Below are 21731 nucleotides of genomic sequence, written 5' to 3'. Positions count from 1 at the left end.
ACGTCAGGCACTCTGCTGGGTGCGCTAGGCACAGAGAGGAGGCAACAGTCCCTGACTTCAGATGCTGGCTGCCTGCTGGAGTGGACAGACAAATTTACCAGTAATTCCAGCAGAAGCCAGGGGCTGTAATGGAGGCAGGCCCGCCTGGTGGGGACGGAGCTGCCTCCCAGGGCGGGCACGTAAGAGGCAGCCAGGTAAGAGGTGTGGCAGTGGGTGTGTGCGAGAGCAAGCCGGTCATGCAGGGATGAGGCCCACCACCGAGGGCAGCCGTGCACGCCGCGGTCCACGGGCTCCAGCGAGCCTGATGCTGTGCGAAAGCACGCCGTTTGCTGCAATGTGAAACACAGCATGGGAGTGGAAAGAGAGGAGTCTGGCAGAATAAGCAGAGGCTAGTTAAGATTCTGATACAACATCAGGAAAAGTCACTGAAAAGAAGAAGGTAGGGGACAAGGGCGTTTTCTGAGAAGCAGGTTTGTCCTGGGACCAGCCATGGTTTAGCAACTGCTTCCTGACTGGACCCTCAAATCCAGCACAGTGGTCCTGAGGGAGTGGGAGGAGGGGGCTTTCGTGAAATCAGCTCCCCAGATGTACAGTGACTGAGACTCTGGAGACGGGCAGCTTGAAGAGAGGTGTGCAGGCCAGGCGGTGGGCGCACCGCAGGGAGCCCCGAGCCGGGGGGAGGCGGCCGTGAGCTGCACAGCGCAGTCCACCCTGTCCCGTGTTCTCTTGCGACGTCTGATTTGGAGTCTTAGGGAGAAAATCTTTTCCGCCACCAGGGTTATAGAAGAATTCACCTTCTATTTCTTCAAGGACTTTAATGGTCTTACTTTTTAAAAATACCTTGATTTTCAAGTATCTTTGGAGTTTTTTCTGGTGTATGATGTTAAGTATTTAAATTTATCTTTCTTCTTTCCCCAAGTGACCACCAGTTGTCCTAACTCCAGTTAAGAGGTCTGTCTCTTCCCCATTGGGTTTGAGACACTGCCTTTATCAGAAGCCACATTTCTAAATATATAGGCCTGTTTGTTGACTATTAAGTAGAATTGATCCAACTGGGAATTTATGTGCCAGTATCACACTTTTTTTTTTTGAAGATTTTACTTATTTTACTTTAGAGAGAGAGAGAGAGAGTGAGCGAGCATGAGTATGAGCTGGGGGAGGGGTAGAGAGAGAGAATCTCAAGCAGACTCCCTGCTGAGCATAGAGCCTTATGCAGGACTCCATCACAGGACCCTGAGATCATGACCTGAGCCGAAATCAAGAGTCAGATGCTCAACTAGCTGAGCCACCCCAGGGCCCCTCACACCTTTTTAATGATATAAACTTTATATTATGTTTTGATAGGGGAGAGGGCCAGTCCCTCTTCCTTGTTCTTAAATATCCTTGCATGCTCGCTGGTATATTAAATTTATTTGTGAACGTGGAGAGAATTGACATCTTTCTGATGGTAAGTTGTCCTCTCCATAGGCAAGGGACACTTTTCCATTTGTTCAGATTTACTTCTTTGTCTTTCAGGAATGTTTTAGGTTTTCTGTATGGAAGTTTTGCACATTTCTTTTTAAATTTAAGTGTTTTACCTTTTTTTAATTGCTTTTAAATGAGATATTCTTTTTCATTCTGTTTTCTAGTGTTTATTGTTTGGTAAAAAATTAATATGTGAAAAGCAGTAGTTTCTACATATTCTACTACTTTATTCAAGTTTTTCATTATTTATAGTAGTTTTATCATTGATTATTTTGGGTTCTCTATGTATAATTTCATATCAGCTGCAAACAGAGATCATTTTATTTTTTCTTTTCCATCCTTAAGTTTCTTATTGCCTACTCGTTTCTAATTGCATTGGCTAACACTTCCAATGTAGTGTTAAAGACAGTGGAGCAAATGGGCCTCCTTGACTTGTCTCTGACCTTACCAGGAATGCCTGAAGTCTTTCTCCCTGACTAGGATGCTGTTCTTGTTTTTGTTTGTCTCTGTGTCTTGCTCCTTTTGGGCTGCTATAACGAAATACCACAGACCGGGTGGCTTGTAAAGAACAGAAATTTATTTCTCTCAGTTCTGGAGGCTGGATATCTGAGAGCAGGGTTCCAGCATGGACAGGTTCTGGTGAAGGCCTTCTTCTGGGTTGTAGACTGCCTACTTTTCATCCTCACAGGGGGAAGGGGCAAGGACACTAATACCCTTTGTGAAGGCTCCACCCTCATGACCTCATCATCTCCCAAAGGCCCCACCTCCTGATACCATCACATTGGACATTAGGTTTCAACATCAACAATTTTGGGGGGATGCAGACATTCAGCCTATAGTAGTTAGTACATGTATTTTATCAAGTGGGGAAAGTATATATCAATTCCCATTTATTGACTTTTTTAAAAAAGCAGGAATGAGTACTGCATTTTGTTGAAGGCTTTTTCACGATCTGTAGAGAGAATCATGATCTTCTCATGAGATCTATTAATACGATGAATTATATTAGTAGATTTTCTAATGTTGAGTCATCCTTGCATTCCTGGAATGAACCCCCTTTGGTCATGGTGTGCTATTAATGTATTGTGTTGATTTCTGTTTGCTAATATTTTATTTAGGATTTTTGCATTGATATTTGTAAGTAACAATAGTCTTTGGGGTTTTTTTTGGGGGGGGGTGGTCTCTATCAGGTTTAGGCATCACTTTTGTACCTACTTCTAAAAAAAGAAAGTATTTGAAAACTTTATGTATCTATCCTCTGGAAGAATTTGTGTAGTAAGGTTTGGCGTTTAAGGTTTGGTAGAATTCCCCTGTAAAACCATCTGGGCCTGGGGCTTTTATTTGTGATGCTAATTCTTTGACAACTTTCTCTATTTCTTCTATGGAAAATCGATCTGTGTATGCTTTCTAAAACAATTTGGTAAATTGTATTCTTACCTGTGAAATTATGTACTTCACCTAATTTCAAATGTATTTGCACAGAGTTGTACAGAATAGTGTTTCCTGACTTTTCTTAAGGGAGGGGGGCAGATATTTAAGGATGCCATAGTTGAGAAGATAAGAAGTGTGTGGGCAGTGTTCACTTACTGTGTTCATTGATCCCAAGTCATACGGTGAAGTTCTAGTAAGATGAGCATATGCTAATCATAATGATAATAGCTACCATTTGTGAAATACTTGGCTCTGTATGTAGAGCAGCTCATTTAGTCCTCATTACAATACTGAGATGCATAATCAGCATCTCATTTTAAGCATGAGATAATTTGGGGGAATTACTCACTTAGCCAAGGTTCACACAACTAGGAAGACTCAGAACTGGGATCTGGGCCTGATTTGTGTGGCTGCAAAGGCTGGGCTCCTTCTAGAAGCGGCAGATGAGGAGGGACCGCGTAGAGGCACAGAGAGATTCTGGGAAGGAGGGGTCAGGGTGGACGGAATGACCACTGCACTCTAGACGTGCACTCCACTCTAGGGGACTGGCAGCAATTGCAGGGGCAGGGAGGAGAGCCAGCCAGGTGACCCGGGTAGGCTGGCTGGCAGAGGAGGTAACCCTGGCTACAGCAGGCAGGAACCCCAGAGGATCACACAGTGAGAAGGGCATGTGGAGGCTGGCAGGTCGGGGCACCAGCTGGGGCTGGGGGTGTGTGGCTGGGAGCGGGAGAGCCAGGGGCACTGGGGAGTTAGGGGGAAGCATGTATTTGTTTTCAGCAGAGACTAGGTGAGGGAAGTTACCCACGTCTAGTTTCTGTGCACTAGGTTAGGACCCCGAAAGGAAGAGCTACCTGGGAGGGATCTCAGATGAACACTTGGTGTTGGAAAGACGCCCCTCTGCCCTCGTGCTGTCTGGTGACACTGACTAGAACTGAGGACGCAGACAGCACTAGGTCTCTCACTCGTCAACTGAAGTTTGCCAACCGCAGAGAACGTGGATGTGGCCACGTGTATAGTCGGTGCCTGTGACCCACGGAGTGATGTGAATCTGCGGGCCGTTCCTTCTCTTTTCTGACCAAGCAGCAGCGAGTTCTGGGTAGTCAACTGTGTCTTCCCAGAGCCAGTCATAGCAGGCATTTCTTCTCATTTGCAGGATTTGCTCTCAAAGAGTGGTTTGGTTTCCTGAGAAACTGCAGGTGGACCCTGGGCATTCCGTGCTCGCCCCTGGAGGAGGCGTGTGAGGAAGACCGTTCCGTGCAGACCAGGACACTCCTGCCTGGCCGTTAGGCCTCCCGGCTCCTGGTTCCAGCCCTTTTACCAAATCCCGTGTGACTTCAGCAGGTAGGTCACTTTCCTTCCCTGGGCCCCAGCTTTCTCCCATGTGAAATAAAGGCACTGGACCCCACGGGCCCTTCTGGCTTTCAAATTCTGTGACCTAGGCACTCAGGTGAATCAAATTCCTTTGAAGTGGCTTTTGGGTCCCACAAACAAAAGCCCATTTCTTTTATGTTGTTGAAATAAATGAACCCACTGCCCAACCTGAGTCAGAGGTTTGCTTTCAAGAGTAGAGGGGTTGATTACAGAGGAAGCATGTTGCTGGACTGAATTACTGGTCTGCCGTGCTGTCTAGCCTTTACTCACACTTTCCCTCTTTACGTAGGACCGTGGAAGACACTGACCACGTAAGACAGAGCAGAGTCACTTAATTTAGTGCAAAAATCCTTTGGCTAGGGAGAAGGGAGTGCTGCTTTTCAGATGCATAGAATATATCCTGAAATGACTCCAGTTGATTTCCCGGTTGCTTTGGGAATCATAAATTCTGTAGCCAGATCTTCTGTGTGGTGTAGGCATTTGAGGAAAAAAAAATTTTTTTCTGGGAGTTACTGGCTAACAACCTGTGTCCTGATCCCAGTCTATGTTCAGTGAGTCCCATTCTGCCCAGTGGAGGATAACGGGTGTGAGGGTTAGGGGGTCAAACAAAGGCGGTAGGGGCCCTGGGTCTAGGGTGGATGTGTCCCTGCTTTGCTTCCTGTCCTGGGTCAGGCTCTGCACCTTTCTTCATTTTATCTCTGCCGTCTGTGATGTTTCAAAGATAACGGGAGTGTGAGGATCAAGGGATAAAATACACTGGGAGTATTTTATATGGTAGAATATAACTAGTGGTTACTCTGAACGCAAAGCCCTTTGGCCTGAGTTCTGGGCATACAGATGGGAGTGGTGGAGCAGACCATGCCCTTGGTGAGTCTCCGATTCTCTGAGCCTTCTTTCTTCATCAGGAGGTTGAGGGAGTTGGATGAATTATCTACAGTCATAAGATGCTATTTTTTAATATCAGAACCACTGGTGAAACAACCCTGTAAGGCGCAATTTGAGCAATGTCCTTGAAGGATGTGATTGTGTAGAGAGCCTGCTCCGTGTCATGGGAAAGCGGTTATTTGACCGCGAACACCGAGGAACATAACCTAAGAAGAATGAACGTCCTCGTCCACCATGAGCGAAATGTGCAGTGTGGTGGTGTCGCGAGCAGAGGCACGAAAACCAAGCAGACTTGGTTCTGACACCCATCCAGCCTCTTATTTTGAACAGTATGACCTTGGACCAGAACATAATGTTATGTTCCCATAACATTATGGGAACGAGAGCTGCCACCAAGCGCTGACCACGTGCCAGGCAACACACTAAGTGCGTCGTGCACATTACGACGGATTATCACACTAGCCCTTTGACACAGGACTTATTTTCACCATTTTACAGATGAAGAAACTGAGACTCAGCTCTCGTTCTCTATGCGACGTCTCTAGGGAGTGATGGACCTTGCGGGGGGACATAGACCTGTATCATAATGAGGACTTGGGCTGGGAGTGCTGGGGGAGGTCAGGGGGCACCTGTGAGTTTTTCCTGACCCTGGAGATGCAGGAGGGAGCTGGTGTTAGGCAGTGGAAAAGCTGGATATCGGGAAGGTAAGTCCTGGGTGGCATGTGGTGAAGGGCACTTAGGCTATGTCTCTGAAAACCTCACCTGAATCCCTGGATGCTGGATCGCTGTGCCTGTCCTACGAGGGCGGCTCAGAGCTGGCAAGACAGCATGGAGGGCGCTGCCAGATGCGGGCTCCTCATGCCTCCTGGGTGTCCTGCAGACCAGAGTCGTGCGGCGCCACCCCCTTCGTAAGCATACGCATTCCAGCTCCTTCTGACTCTACTAGACTTACGGGACAGGCATGTTTGTATTAAGAATTTTAAACTGAAAATCGGGTGCAGGAACTTCTTTTTATTTATTCATTTATTTATTTGAGAGAGAGAGTGTGAGAAAGAGAGCACAAGTGGGGGCGGGGGCAGAGGGAGAGGGAGAAGCAAGCTCTCTGAGGAGCAGGGAGCCCGATGCGGGGCTCGATCCCAGGAGCCTGGAATCATGACCTGAACTGAAGGCAGACGCTTAACGACTGAGCCACCCAGGCTCCTGGGTACAGGAACTTCTCGTTCCTCCCTTGCCTTGGTGGCATGTCTGTGAGCTATGGGATGTCGTGCCCCTACCTTCAACATGCATTTGCCGAGTGCATGGGCACCAGAAGGAACCCAGTGATGATGGGACGCTGTCCATGCGCACCAGGACGGGCGGTACACTGGGGGAGGTAGATAGCTCAGTACATGATTATAATACTCTACAGGGCACCGTGGAGGCTCTGGTGAAATGGATCACCCTCCTAATTTTTTCTAGGATGTGTGTTCTTAATTTTATCTGACCATGTGATCGCTCTTAAAAAAAAATGGCTGTGACATCTCACCAGGCCAGGGTCATCTCAGAAGGCAGTCATGGAATGATTATCACACAATGGTTGAAGCAGGGCCTTTGGAGTTAGATCTGCGCTCAGGTTCTCACTGCTGTGCTCTTGCTGTGTGGCTGTGAGTAAATTATTAGCTGCAGAGACTTAGCCGCTTATTTGTCTCATAGCCTTTGGCAACCCCTCTGAGCCTCTGTTTGTTCAGCTGTAAACCGGGGCTGATAACACCATGTAACCCATTGGGGTCTCTGGGAGCAAAGTGAACTCATACCTGTCCAGGGACGAGCACAGTGCGGGCACTTGAGGCTGCTGGGGGAGCATTTGCTCAAAGACAGGTAACCAGACCATTGCTTGCTTCTCATGCCCCTGCGGATGGGGACAAGGGGGTCTCTGCAGCATTCCCCCCGGGAGGAGGGGGCATCGTGGATAGTGGGTCGTCAGAAAGTGTCAGTTCTTCCCTTGTGAGCTGTGCGTCAGGACTCGTGAGCTTTCTGTGTGCATTGTACCACCAAACAAAAACCAACCCACAGATCACTCGATATCCGGTTATCGGTTCGGCTGCTGCAAGACGAAGGAACTTTGGTAATTGAGGAAGACCCCTGTGGGGAGGAGCCAGTTGGGGGCGATTAATGAGAGCAGGCTGGGAGAAAGGGGATGCTGTGGGCTTTGAGTGTTTGAAGGAACAGTTAAGGGTAGAATGTGGCTTGTTTAGTCTGTGAAGATCCTGAAAGGGAGTAACTTTTCTGACCAGTCACACTCTCTCATTTGGGAGGTTCTGCACCCTGCGGTGGGGAGAGCTGTCTGTGCTTTGTGGTCTTGGTCTGAGATTTCAGTGAAAAGAAAACCATCCAGGGCAGCTTAGTAAAAATCAGTGAAATGAACATTTGTTAGAACGATGCAGGTATGCTGTGCATTTCAAGTGCACAGGTGACCAAGGAGAGCCCGGGAAGGTCTCGGAAGCCCGGCAGTCTTTCTGTCTGTCTCTTCCTCTCACCTCACCCGGTCTCTGGTGCCTGAGCACGTCTGCTTGTGCTCCCCCATGTGCTGATAACCGGATCCTTCCCTCCTCTGGTCCTGGCTCCTCCCTCCGGCATGTACATGCTGTACCTGGTTCCTGTGTCCACATGTCTTCAGCTCCGGAGATCCCAACTGCCCACGAGTTCCTAGTCCCAGGCAAACTCCTCCGGAAGGAGAGTTGGACTGGCCATCTTGGGTTAGGGTGGCCCAGAGAGTTATAATCTGGGAGCGGGAGGTGGCTGTGGGCGCCGTAGGGTGGCTGTGGCTGCCCAGAGGCCACGTGTGGCAGAAGGCGCTGGTCTCTGAGCCGGGGAGCACGGCCAGGCAGGTGTCCCCCACCATGCTTACGGCCAGCTCCCAGCCGGGAGGGGTCTGCGTGAGTCCTCATGGGAAACCTGTCAGGGAGCTCAGGGCAGAGACAGGACAGACTCAGTCTGAGGTCCTCTTCAGACATTTTGATGCTGCGAGCTGGCACCTAAGTGAAACCTTACAGGATAAATGTAATTTGGCTATCTACAAGAGAGGCGTTTTTGATAAGAAAATGTGTGAATGAAGATGCGCTGCTGTGAGGTTCACATAGGCCCATAAGCATTTTTAACATTTCTGCTGATGGCCGCCCATCGATTTTTGGTTGGTATTTTTTATTGTGGTACAATATATGCATCATAAAATTTGCCATTTTCACCCTTTTGGAATGTACAATTCAGTGTCATTCAGCACATTCACCCTGGCGTGCAGCCGTCACCACCATCCGTCCCAGAGCTGCTTCATCTTCCCCAACTGTAACTTACCTCCCCAAACTGAAGACAGCCATTGAACACTAACTCCCCATTCTCCCTCCCGGCCCCCCAAACACCGCTCCACTTTCTGTCCCGATGATTTTGATGACTCTAAGTACCTCATGTAAGTGGAATCATACAGTGTGTGTCCTTCCGTGACTGGCTTACTTCACTCAGCGCAATGTCCTTAAGGTTCATCCGTGTTGTAGCAGGTGTCAGAATGCCCTTCCTGTTGGAGGCTGCGTAGTGTCCCATCACGTACAGAGACCACATCGCTCTCTCTAGTCATTGATCAGTGGATACGTGGGCTGTTTCTACCTTCTGGCTCTTATGAATAACGCGGGCAGCCCTTCATTCTTAGAGTATAGATGAGATTGTTTTCCCCTTAGAATCATCAAGAAGTTGTTTTACTAATGAAAAAGGACCTTAAAGACTTATTTAATCCAACTTCTTCATTTCATAGAGCAGAACTCATTCAGTTAGGACAAGTGAACAGCTCAGGAATACACCTTGCCTACTTTGGACTCATTTGCCATTTCTCTGTCCTAGACTTACCTAAAATTATGAGAGCTTTGGTAGTGACAGCAACATGGCCTCAGTTAATATCTTTAGTCCTGAAGAGTGTTGTAGGCTTGGAAAGAGTCCCATGGACTGAACTTTTTTGCTTGGGACTTTTTGGTCTTAAAATATATATTGAACATTCCAAAGAGCTTTTATTTATGTGGGTGTATCTGTATATATTTCTCATATTTGAATTAAAAAGTGGCAGATTTTTAAGGTATTTATTAATTCATTAAAAAATCTATTTATGAAAAGTAACTGCATTTCCCAAAACAAGCTAATTTGTGAGAGAGTGGCGTGTTTTCTATTTCTGCAAGCATCTCCTGTGTCTGGTCTGATAAAGATTGCTAGATTCTTGTATCTGTTTCTGCATTCAGATTAGAGCAAGCACGTAGAGAGAATCTGGCTCGCACAGATACATAGAGAAGAATACTTCAGTGCCTCTTCGGGAGGTAGTTTCTTAAAAGTTAGCTGCAATTTGGGATCTGAAGTTGCATCATAGAATGCTTCATCCTCTGTTACATTAGAATATTTCCGCTTGTTTTGTACGTTAGACGGATCCTCGCCCACGTGTGATTTTGTGACCTCACTGTTCACGGAGTGGTGCGGATCTTCTAAAAGCTGACATACCGCATTATACTAGATCACAAAAGCCTGTTGGCCAGTGCCTGTCCCCATCTGATCAGGAAAGTCTCTGCTGAGAAGTTGTCATGCTCACGGTGGTGGGTACAAGTGTTCGAAATTCTCACTTCCGTTTGGAAGCTCAGATTTTATCGTTGGCAACCAGTGCTGTCATTGTTTACCTGGACATGGTAAGGTCACTTCGTCCCCTTTTGGGAGGATGTTGGTCATACACTCAGTGCACGTCCTTGTAGTTTGTGTATCATTTCTTCTTTGGGGCCACATGAGAAGAGCCCCTTAGTCTGACGTGCACTTCAAACAGTGCACACTTGCTTTTCCTCTGACAGCAATTGTCCGTCGGTCGGCAGGAGAGGGGCGGTTTGCATACTTCCTCACACAGGATCCCAAAAAGGTGCATCCTCCGGGGCTGAGATTTCATAAAAGCAGCGCTTTGTACCGCTCCATTGAAGACACTCTTAAGTGACAGTGACATTTTCATTTTTACTGTCAGTGCGTGGTGAGGAATACAGTGACTGCTAGTTTAGTCTGGTGTCCCTGCTTTGATTTGTGCCAACAGGCTGGCAGCGTAGCCCCTAACCACTGACACAGGAAAAGGAGAATAAGGCTTCGGTGTTATGAAAGTAGTTGGGCCTCCTGCATGCCCTAAAAGGGTTTCGGGGTCCCTGAAAGGTTCACACCATGATTTGTAAATTGCTGACTCCAGCCGCATAGTCGGGTCTTGAGTCGGCCGTGATCCTAGAAGGAGAAAAGACATGGTCAGGAGTCCGCACCCAAGTCCTCCTCGGCATCCAGCGTCTTTGTCGTAACTGCACAAACATGCTCACAGCCTTCCTGGGAATGGAGCCAGCCCTGCAAAGGCAGAGTTGGGTGTTGAGTTTCTGGAACCACGTCCTGGTGGTTATTTGAAAACTATTTGGCATTTTAAACTTCCATCTCCTTCTCGACAATGAAATTTAATATCATGCAATTGACACCATGATGATGTCAGGCTTTTAGGTCATGACTCCATCTGTTGGCAGCATGGCTTTGGAGCGTCTCCTAGATGAAAATGACTGCCTCAGAGCAAAAGCAAAGGAGCAGTGCATTTGTCCAGAAGATGACGCATGAATCTTAGTCGACCTGGCTTCGGCAAACTTGCTCTTCACGCTGGAATACCGTATCCAGTTAAGCTAAAGTGAAATGCATTTACATTGTGGCGTTTGCACCCCACTGGGTCTAACAGTCCCCTTCCCTCTCCTCCGTTTGCAGCAATGGAAGAGTTAATAGTTGAACTTCGTCTCTTTCTGGAGCTCCTGGACCATGAATATCTAACGTCAACCGTCAGGGAGAAAAAGGCAGTGATCACCGACATCCTGCTGAGGATACAGTCATCCAAAGGTGCGTCTGCTCTTTCTTCCTCCAGTCTCCTTTGTCTCTAAACCATCCCGAATCCACCGTCTTTCTCAGACACATTCATTTGCTCATTAACATACTTGTTCATCCCACTGTCCCCGAGGGTCTCCCCGCATGCCAGGTGCTGGCGTTTTCCAGGCACAGGAGGACAAAGCCTTTAAGGAGCTGATGGGATAGTGGGGGATCATGCTCCAATAACTCCATCTCCGTCTGCTTCTCTCCTCCCCTGGAGCTTCCGCCTTGGAGGGATGTCTTGGGGGTCGGAGGAGACGACAGAAAGTGCCTCCGAACAGTGCCTGACCCGCGGTCGACCTGCGGTCAGCACGACTGTTCCTCTTTCCTGTTGCTCCTGCTAGTAGAGGTGGTCCTCCTTCCCAGCCTCCCGCCCTCGGCCTCTTCCCTTTGCTCGGCCAGCACCCACTGCTGGCCTGGACGCACTGCGCCGCTCGGGCCTCTGGCCTCGGGGTCTGCTGTTGGCTTTCCCGGGGGCCCTTTCCTCTGCCTCTGCTCGATGGGTTCCCACGCTCTGTCTCTCTGCACGTGCCTCCCGATGCTTTCCAACTCACTCGTTCTCCTCAGAGCTCTTTCATTAGCCTTGAGCCCGTCCGCTGATAGTTTTGGTGGTAGAATTCCCATCTGTTCTTTTTCTCTCTTTCCTTTTTTTTACTGTGCCCAGTTCTCTGCCAGAATTCCCCACTGCGCCTCTGGCAGTCAGGCTCTGTGTCTTCATAGCCCTTTCCCTGCCTGCGTATCACACGTGACCCATTACAGGTGACTGTTGTTGAGCGGTTGTTCTGGTGGGTCTTTCCAGGGGGGGTCTGGCCTGGCAATAGCCCTGCACCCAGATTAAAGCCGGTTCCTTCCTTTCCTGCCTTTGCTGACACGGTGCTCACCACATGTCCTAAGTTACTTGGGTACACACTTGTCTTCTCAACTTGAATACGGCTGCGCTGGGAGCATGAGCTTAAGGCCGCCGGGACACGCAGGGACCCGTGTGTTCCCAGTATCTGGCTTCAGGAGGGCACCTGATACAAATGTACTGCTTCCGGGGCCGCGCCCGCCCCTTAGTCCGTGTGTCTGTGGGTAAGTCCTGACCAGAGTGGAAGTTCAGGCAGGGCAGCTCACCTTTGCCAGGCCGCGCAGCATTGGAGGAATGCAGGCTTCCGTGCCGGCTCCATCATTTCCACCGCTAGTGTTTCGATTAGTTCTGCAGTCTCTTTTTGTTTTTTCCAGCCATAGATCCCCCACCTGGAGAAGAATAACAGGATTGTTGTACAGTCTTAGAGGAAACAGATATTGGCCCAGCGTTCACGATGGGGCTGAGGGCGGGATAGCTGCCGGCGGCACCGTCCACACCCTTCTCCTCCTCATCCAGTTCTGTGGTTTTGGTTGATGCCTACAGGTTTCGAAGTGAAGGACCATGCTCAGAGGCAAGAGACCCCCAACAGCCTGCCGGCTCCTCCCCAAATGCCTTTGCCGGAGATCCCTCAGCCGTGGCTGGTGAGTGCACGGTCCTACAGAGCCGCTGGGCCCCTGGGCCACTCGGGGCTCCGAGCAGGGGGTAACAGTCCAGATCTGGAGGAAAGGAGGCCGTTTCTTGCTAGAGTCTCTCCTTTGAGTGGGTTTCTAGGGCTGCTGGTAATAGCCAAGTGGGAGGCTGGTGTCTCCTTGAAAATTGCTGGAGCTACAGGTCCATGGAAAGCTGTTCTAAAGTTAGATTTTTTTTCTTTTTCACCCAGAGGCTTTAGCAGGCACAACAATGGCATAGAGCCATCGGGACACTTGACCCTCTCTTGGGCTAACTCTGGATTTGAATACCGTAGTCTACAACTTTAATGTTCATTGTTATGCTTCTTCTGGGATAAAACGTACATACACATTCCCAGGAATGTGTATTTTATGTGATGTTATGCATTCAAAATGTGTTTTGGAGTTCTTCTGCCACCTTTGCAGTCTTGGGATGCTCACATGTGCCATTTAGCTTTCTCTGCCTTTTGCTGTTGGCTCGTTTGCTTACTCTGGAAAATTTGACTTTCATTCAAAATCAGAACAAACTCAGTGACTTGGAAATTCTCTTTGTGATGTTTGCTTTCTGTATGTAAAATCTTTTAAAAGATTTTATTTATTTGTTAGAGAGAGCGCCACGAGAGAGAGAGAGAGCAGGAGTAGGGGGAGAGGGAGAAGCACACCCCACTGAGCAGGAAGCCCGATGCGGGACTCGATCCCAGGACCCCGGGATCATGACCTGAGCCGAAGGCAGACGCTTAACAACTGAGCAACCCAGGCGCCCCCTGTATGAGTCATTTCTTCATCTCGCCGCCAGGACGAGGACTGCAGGAGAGCAGGGCCGGGTCCCATTTACCTCTAGCTCTGCTTGCGCCCCAGCATGGTGGCTGGTGTCCAGTAGATACCCGTTAATTGTCATTTCAGAGGGGGACAGAGGACATTAGCACTCACTGGGCCCCTACCGTGTATTACACACCAGACTTGTTACTTTTTCGCTTGTAATTTCGTGTAATCCTCACAGCTTGAACTCAGAGAGCCCCTACATGTGAAGAGCATGAATACCCAGTTTCCAGACAAGGAAATTTAGGATCAGTGAATATTCGCGATTTGTTCAAGATCATACGATAGGCAGGAAAAGGCAAAAATTGTCACAGGTTCTTTGGATTCGAATGCAGTCTTTTCTCAACAATACTACTTTGGTGGTGTGGCCGCAAAGCCGAGGCAAGTCTACCTCGCGGATCAGAGAAGGTTGTGTCAGGAAGCGGAAGTCTGCTCCCGAGCCGGGGTCCGGGGAGGCGACAGGACACAGAGCTCAGCTGCCACCCACTCGGCCACGTCCTTGTACGACTGCGCACGGGAACCGTAGTGTGTCTGCGCTGCAGACGCAACGTTCCTGAGAGGCTGTCGTGGTGGGGCCATGCACCAGGATAACCGCGAGGACCCCGAGGGCTAGAGCAGGGCCTTGCGGATCGATGCTCTGCGTGAGAGCTGGCTGCTACTGTGTGGAGCAGCGCTTCCCAACCGTCACGTTCCCCGAATCCCTGGGGGTCTTGCGAAGACGAACCTTCTGATCCGCTAGGTCTGCGTGGGGCCGTAAGTGCTGCGTTTTCAACGAGATCACTGTAGAAAATTGGGGGGAAGCCCTAAAAGTACATAAAAGTCATCTACGTTTCCTTCTTCCTGGGAGAGCCACCAACTTCCTTCACCTGTGCCGAGCCGGGGCAGGGCCACGGGCCTCCGGTCCGAATGGAGATGCGCTGAGTGCCCCCCGTTCGCTGGTTCGCAAGGCTGGGGATGAGGAAAAGGAGACCTTCACTATTCATCTGTTGTTTTATACATTTAATCTGTCTGCAATTGAGAGTATATTGAACGTATGATTTTTATATGCGGTTTTTATCTTTTTAACATTATTTGTTATGTATTTTTTCCTTTTTATAAAAGATTCTTTATAATTTTCCTTTTTTTTTTTTAACTCATCCTGTTTGTTATAGAAACTGACTTGATTGGCTTTCATTTTTTCCATGCATTATTTGTTTTTGTATTATTATTTTTTAAACTTTTTTTTTAATTGTTTTTAAGATTTTATTTATTTATTTGAGAGAGAGTTCATGAGCAAGAGGGAAGAGCAGAAGGGAGAGAGAGAAGCAAGCTCCTAGCGAAGTGGGGAGCCCCATGAGGGGCTCGATCCCAGGACCCTGGGATCATGACCTGAGCTGAAGGCAGACGCTCAACCAACTGAGCCACCCAGGCGCCCCGTTGTTTTAAATACAACGCAAAACTGTAGCCCAGAAGTGTTGATGCACAACATTAACCCTCACAAACATTGTCTGAAAGAGAAAGAATGGGGTGAGCGGACAGCAGTTCATTCCTTTCTGGGTTTTATCTTCTGACTCACCCGTGCTTTCCCTCCTCAGCTTGCCTGAGCCCACGGCCCTCCCACCGTCTCAGCGTGCTGCGTCCCATAGTGAACGTTGGGAAAGGGGTTTCCAGGCTGCAGACATCTGGGGGTAGCCAGCAGAGTGGGGGGGCTTCTGTGAACTTCATGGACCCTCCGGTGCCTTGTCAAGTGCCATGTACCTGGTCTGGACTGAGACGCACGTCCCATACGGTCTGGGCCAGGTGCAGGGACTGTCACTTTCAGTGCCAATCTCAGATGAAGCGTACTCATCAAATAGCCAACACTTTCTACCATTTTTGACCACTGAATAGTTAATCCATTTCCACTGATTTTTCCTCAGATACAGTTTGCTGTTCCTTCACTTGTTTGTGTTCCTTTCTCTCTCTCCTGTCCTCGTCTCTCGCTGTGCCTGGCTCATGCTCTGTCCCTGCCTTTGGCTGCAACATGGCAGAGTGTCCTGGTTTAAGGAACGTGAGAAGCCCTCCTACTGATGGTAGTTGGTTGGCAAAAATGTTGGTTTTAAATATTTAAGTATTTAAATACTTAAATATTTTAAGTTTAAACAAATAATGTTTGGGTAGGAGTCTGACCAATAGGTAATTTCTCCTGACTGGTGCCTAATACATGAGTATCTAGAGAGCTTTCCTGTCCTCTAAACTCCTGGGGTTCCGATGTGGGGCCAGGGGCTACGTTCCTTGAGTACGGGTCTCCGCACTGTATTCTGCTGCTTTTCTGCATGCCCCTGTGGCAGTCAGCGATCTCCGGTTGTTGTTTCCTTAAAGTGAAGTGAAACGTAGACACTCGTGAGCCCGCCTGAGTTTGCAGCCTCTGAAGCTTTGAGTGCTGTGCTGTTCGTTCCTAGTTGACGTGCCCACCCTGATTGGATTTTCTTTTCTCCCTTCGTGGTTTGTCTTGAACAAAGCTTTCTTTTCTTTTCTTTTCTTTTTTAAGATTTTATTTATTTATTTGAGAGAGAGAGAGAGAGAGAGAGAGCACATGCATGCACAAGAGAGAGCATGAGCAGGGGGAGAGGCAGAGGGAGAAGGAGGAGCAGACTCCCCGCTGAGCAGGGAGCCAGACATGGGACTCAATCCCGGGATGCCAGGATCATGACCTGAGCCGAAGGCAGATGCTTAACCAACCGAGCCACCCAGGCGCCCCTCTTTTCTTTGTTTAAAAAATATTTTATTTTTGTGTAATTTCTTTTTTTTTTTTTTCCAAAGATTCTATCTATTTATTTGACAGAGAGAGAGAGACAGCGAGAGAGGGAACACAAGCAGGGGGAGTAGGAGAGGGAGAAGCAGGCCTCCCGTGGAGCAGGGAGCCCGATGCGGGGCTCGATCCCAGGACGCGGGGCTCGATCCCAGGACCCCGGGATCATGACCTGAGCCGAAGGCAGACGCCCAACGACTGAGCCACCCAGGTGCCCCTATTTTTGTGTAATTTCTATACTTAACATGGAGCTTGAACTCACGACCCTGAGATGAAGAGTCACACGCTTTACTGACTGAGCCAGCCAGGCGCCCCTTGACTGAAGCTTTATAAAGAGAATCATCTCAGAGAGTGTTATCACCTCTCCTTTTGCACTCATTATTTCACCGGTTTATTTATGTAATAGCTAATCAAGTTAACGTAAATAACTATAATAATAAGTACAGGCATTTACAGAACAAGGCTGACTCTTGGTAAATGTGCAGCTCAGCTGAGGGGACTCTTTGTACAGGGCACTCTGGAGGGGAGCCTGTCGTTGACCATGAATGTTTAGCATTTTACGGACATCCGTCAGGGCTTTTGCAGAGGGAACGAAGAACATCTGTCACTTTAGCAAGTCAGGGAAGCAGAGACTGGTTATGATGGTTCTACTGTAGTTTTCTGATAGTTTTCAGTGAATTCATTATTCAGCAAGTAAGGCGGTCATTGGGTAGATTCACTCTGCTGCTGGTGAATTGGCTGTGGCCGGTCAGTCCTTTGCTGTCGGCAGGTTGACTTTCAGGAGAATTCGCATGCACTGGGCCAGAGATGGCATGACCGGGCGGGGAGGGCACACGAAGGAAGATGCGGGCAGCCTGGAGCTGGGCACGCCACGGCTCTGTGCTGGGGAATGGGATTCGGGCAGGGTCTGCCAATGAGGCTTCATGCAACTACCACTAACCATCTCCTGCCATCCCTCCTCCCCGGGGGATCTCTAAGATCTGTTCATCTTGGTAACGGAGACTTTACACCCACTGACCTAACAACAGGGCCTCATTTTCACATTCTTTTAATTCAGCTAAATGTTCACCTGTTGGAGATGGTGTTTGTTTCTATGCCGCTTTGTGTTCCTCGAGCTGTGCAGTGGAAAACGCTGACAGCTTGTCAAGGGTGGGGAGCATGTGCAAACGTCAGTCTTGTAACGTTGACGATGCCTCCATGCACGGAGGGCACGTTGGAGTGTTTCTTCCCTGTCCGGGCCTGGGAGTGAACGTGGTGACAGCCGAGGGTGTCCCATGAGACCCGGTGGCCCTTCAGCGTGGCCAGCCTTTTCAGATGCTCGCAGGAGTGTGGGGTTATATGCTGTGTGTGGGTGCAGAACTTCTCCCGACTCCTGGAAATGGCAAGCGTGGGACACGACATGTTTGACCGTCTGGGTGAGCTCCCGCGCTTTCCAACGGGAGACTGGAATAGGCCCAGATATGCGTGTGTTTAGTCAAAGCCTGTCTGGGAAGAGGTTTGTTTTGTTTCACGCGGAGCGTGCGCAGCTGTCCCACTGCTGTACTCCGTGTGGAGCACAGGTGTAGAGCGTGTGTGAGTAGCGGCCCCCTCCCTAGGGAACGGATCCCGTCCGTGTGGACGTTGCTGCCGGCTGGTGCCCATGCTCAGGCGGCGGTTTCCCAGGGGGCCGGAGCCACAGCCCCTGTCGTACCTCCTACCTCCCCCTCTTCTCAGAGCAGCGCCGAGCCCAGGCCAGGGCTCTCTCGGATCTTTACGGTTGGGAGGAGAGAGCAAGGTGGACTCCTTCTGGGCCTCTGCTACCCAATTGAGGCATTTAGAAATATTTTTATTTGATCATTTAACAGCAGGGCATTTATATGGTGTTCAGATGGGGCGTGGGAGAGCAACTAAGCTCTTTGATATTTTAGGGCCAGAGTTTATATAAATGTGATCACTTATTATGTCAGCAGATAATAATGAAGGGGTTTTTTTTAATTGTGGTAAGATAGTCATAACATAAGCTTTACCATCTTAACCACTGCCAGGTGTCCAGTTGGGTGGCAGTAAGTGCTTCAGAGTGTCGGGCAGCCACCCCCACCCTTCATTTCCAGAACTTTTCCATCTTCCCAGCTGAAACTCCGTCCCCATGAGCACTACCCCTCCTCCACCCGCCCCCACTCTGCTTCCTGCCTCTGTCTCTGGAACTGTGAGCATGTGGGCCCCCCGTCGCCTGCTGCCTGCCCTGAGACCTCCTAAAGCACTTTCACGGCAACCACATTCTGTCGGACAGATGAGATTATGAGGCTCTTCGAGACTAAATGACAAAATTAAGTATTTTTCCAGTCACGGAGTTGAGACGAAAGCCCAAGATTTAAAACAAGAAAACCGTTTGTTTCCTGGTGAAATCAGATGTGATCCTTTGAGTGAATGTGAATCATGTGTTCTTTTTTTTCCCCTCTTATCTTTCGGAGGAGTTCAGTCTCATTTGTAATTCCTGCGGCATCTTTTAAACTTTTAATCTGTGGCTGCACTCCAGATACGTATCCTGTTTACACTCCCGTTGGACCGTTGGCCTTCCCTGCGGATGGCTTCCTGCTGGTGGAGGCGGGGAGACGACCCGGCCCCACGGGGCTTCCACTCTGCATGCCTGAATGAAGCCAGAGGGAGCTTCACAGCACGGTTAGGTGCCTGCTGTTTACTCACGTGCTATGTGGAATGCAAGTTCAGTAGGGAGCGGAGGGGAGCGGGGTGATTTGGATAAAAACTTTTATTTTGCCAGGAAAAGTACTCAAAATTCGTGCTGTTAGTATTGAGCCCCTTTTGCAGCTGAGCCTATAAAATTCTGTTCCCCACTCCTCGGCCTCGCTCAGCGGCGTGGCCACCATCCTAAAGATGCCCCGCCCCGTAGGAGGTTTGGATTCCCGCCCGGGTGCCCTGCCATGCTTCCAAAGTACTTGTGTCAGTTATGGAAGGTCAGTCGCTGCAACCAGAACAACAGTCTGGAAGCCCACCGTATAGACAGAATTCAGGTCAGAAAGTGATTTGATACTGGGCTGATATTTTCCTCTGCTGGAATCAGGGCTCTTAGTTCATTGGTGATTCTGGTGCAGAGGCTGCGTGATGCAATGGCGTGGGGAGCAGCAGAGGAACAGATGCCCGTGGTGACAGAGTGGGAGCCGTGAAGAGCACAGGGCGGGAGGAATGCCCGCTTTCCTGAAGGGAAGGAGGGAATGACGGTGTTTGTCATGCAAGCGCTCAGGTTGGACCCAGTGGGCTCAGTGGGCTGGTTGGTTCCTGTAGCAGGTGCAGCAGGTGCAGCAGCAGGCGCAGCAGCATGGACAGCAGGTGCAGCAGGTGCAGCAGCAGGCGCAGCAGGTGCAGCAGCAGGTGCAGCAGCAGGCACAGCAGGTGCAGCAGACGCAGCAGGCGCAGCAGCAGGGACAGCAGCAGACACAGCAGGTGCAGCAAGCGCAGCAGATGTAGCAGCAGGCGCAGCAGCAGGGATAGCAGCAGATGCAGCAGGCGCAGCAGCAGATGTAGCAGCAGGTGCAGCAGCAGGTGCTGCGGGATACAGTCGTGACACAGAAATGCGGTGCGTGCAGTTCCCCGGCCTCCAGCTCAGTGCCCAGGCCACTCCGGCGGACCTCCAGCTCCTCCACCAGTCAGCTCTGCACACATGTGACAGTGTTGGGGCCTCTCACCTCCTGGGCCTCCGTTCCCTCCTTTGTAAAATCAGTCAAAATGCCAACAGCTCAGTGTTAATTTCTGAACAGGAGAAAAATCTCCATAAAGTATCCCAGAGCGGTGTCTGCCACACGGCAGGCAAACAGTAAACGTTAGGCATTGTTGTTCTGTTGCTCAAATAGTCGTAATAACAATGATAATCATGTTTCTACCATGTAATTATATAAACATAACAGTTATTATTATCAGTGGGAAAATATGTCTCTGTCTGGCTTCTCCTTAAATTGGCAAAGGCAAATACCAATGGGGTTTTCGTTCCAAAAAGATGGGAATTCAGTTACGGCCAATGCAATACACCAGTAGGTTGTGTTCCTACCCAGCTGTAGGTGCGGGCTTCTCTAGTGACACGTGGACCCCTGGGAGGAGAAGCTTCCCTTAGGGCAGATAAGAGTCTCTAAACTACAGAGTTACTTCCACTCACGGCAGAATCTGCAGAAGTGTTCGGTGCATTTGACCTTGCCTAGTGACTGGCGCTGTGCCGTTCCCGTCTTTTATGTCTAGGGCACAGCTGGGCCACCAGCAGTCCTTCCTCGGGGAGGATGGTTTCCCACATTTCTTCTCCGGTCTCCTCAGAGGCTGCGGTGGTTGGAGTGTTTTGTGGGAGCCAGTGCAGGAAACGGGAGACAAGAGCAGGACAGCGGTCAGGCTCCGTGCGCAGGCTCGGTGTCTTCTGGTGTTGAGGGGGAGTCGCCCAGTCCAGCGGGAGTGGTGCCACGCTGGTGGGCAGTGTCATCGGGAGAAGGGAGACTGCAGCACCTGCCCTGGCCAATGGCGATCATGTCATTACCGTTTAACGAGGCCCCAACATCAGCTCTCGCTAAGGTCTCAAGACTGGTCAAGTTGGCGTTGTGGCCTGCTGAGCAGCAACTTGATAAGAAGAGCAGAACGAGAATCTCAGAGCTGGGATGGACATCAGAGGCGCCCTCTTCACCAGTTAGGACATCGGGGCCCAGAGTTACGGGGAGGTCACTCCGCCCAGGACGGCACTGGCCCCGCACGGAGCGAGCGTGTGGGGGGAATCGAGCTTCACCTCTTCATGCTACACTCTTGCTTCCTGCCTGTCCTCTGCTTTCTCTGGTTTTCCATGATCCCTTTTGGAAATCTGTCTTCCCTGCTTTGTACTTTTAAAAATTCCTGTTAATGGTGATTTCAGTGAATTCTTACCTATTGGAAAGGCTCTGAAAGAAGTTTCTCCCCTGAAAGAAATGGTACTAACAGTTCGGGGACCTTTTTTTAGCCTGCCCCCCACTTGCCTTTAACAAGCTGCAATTCCTCTGCTTAAATATCTAAAACCCAGAATTTCAAGGGTAAGTGGTATTTGGGAGTGGAGTGTGGGTCTCTTTTGGAGAGAGAAGGTGTTCCTCTATAAAAATTCCTTTTTGAGAGATGCCTGGGTGGCTCAGTCGTTAAGCGTCTGCCTTTGGCTCATGTCATGATCCCAGGGTTCTGGGATCGAGCCCCGCATCGGGCTCCCTGCTTGTGCACATGCACTCTGTCTCTCTGTCTGGCAAATAAATAAAAATTAAAATCTATTAAAAAAAAAAGAATTCGTTTTTGAGGGATATTACTTCAAAGCAAAAATAGTTTAATTTTTTTCTGATTTTAAAAATGATAAATTTTTAAAATTTTAGAAATGACAAGTATCATGCAGAAGAGCCAAGCCATAGGGATATGCAACCTCTTGTTAATGTTTTGCTGGATGACCTCCTGTCTTTGAGCCTAAACACACACAGTTATATCAAGGGCTCCTAGCGTACCCATTTTCCCTCACTTAACGGTGTCTGGTGGAGGGTTTTCCCGCAAACGACGACAATGCGGAAGCACTGTC

At 49.4% G+C, this 21731-nt stretch overlaps 1 protein-coding gene across 5 annotated transcripts in view; it reads left to right on the top strand.

Moving 5' to 3' along the window:
* AFAP1 (actin filament associated protein 1) overlaps positions 1 to 21731 on the top strand; it is a 139298-nt gene that overhangs the window by 48922 nt on the left and 68645 nt on the right. For all 5 annotated transcript variants that reach the window (XM_035005359.1, XM_035005360.1, XM_035005361.1 and 2 more), the window contains exons 3-5: positions 4049 to 4236; positions 10921 to 11049; positions 12467 to 12564. In XM_035005359.1, coding sequence (XP_034861250.1) covers positions 10923 to 11049; positions 12467 to 12564 — 225 coding nt within the window. In that variant the 5' untranslated portion in view covers positions 4049 to 4236; positions 10921 to 10922. The remainder of the gene's footprint in view (positions 1 to 4048; positions 4237 to 10920; positions 11050 to 12466; positions 12565 to 21731) is intronic.

The sequence above is a fragment of the Mirounga leonina genome, unplaced genomic scaffold (assembly GCF_011800145.1).
Source record: "Mirounga leonina isolate KUSES-001 unplaced genomic scaffold, KU_Mleo_1.0 Mir_129, whole genome shotgun sequence".
Lineage (NCBI taxonomy): Eukaryota > Metazoa > Chordata > Mammalia > Carnivora > Phocidae > Mirounga > Mirounga leonina.
Note: the sequence above shows the minus strand (reverse complement) of the source record. Positions and strands in the feature narration are given on the sequence as shown.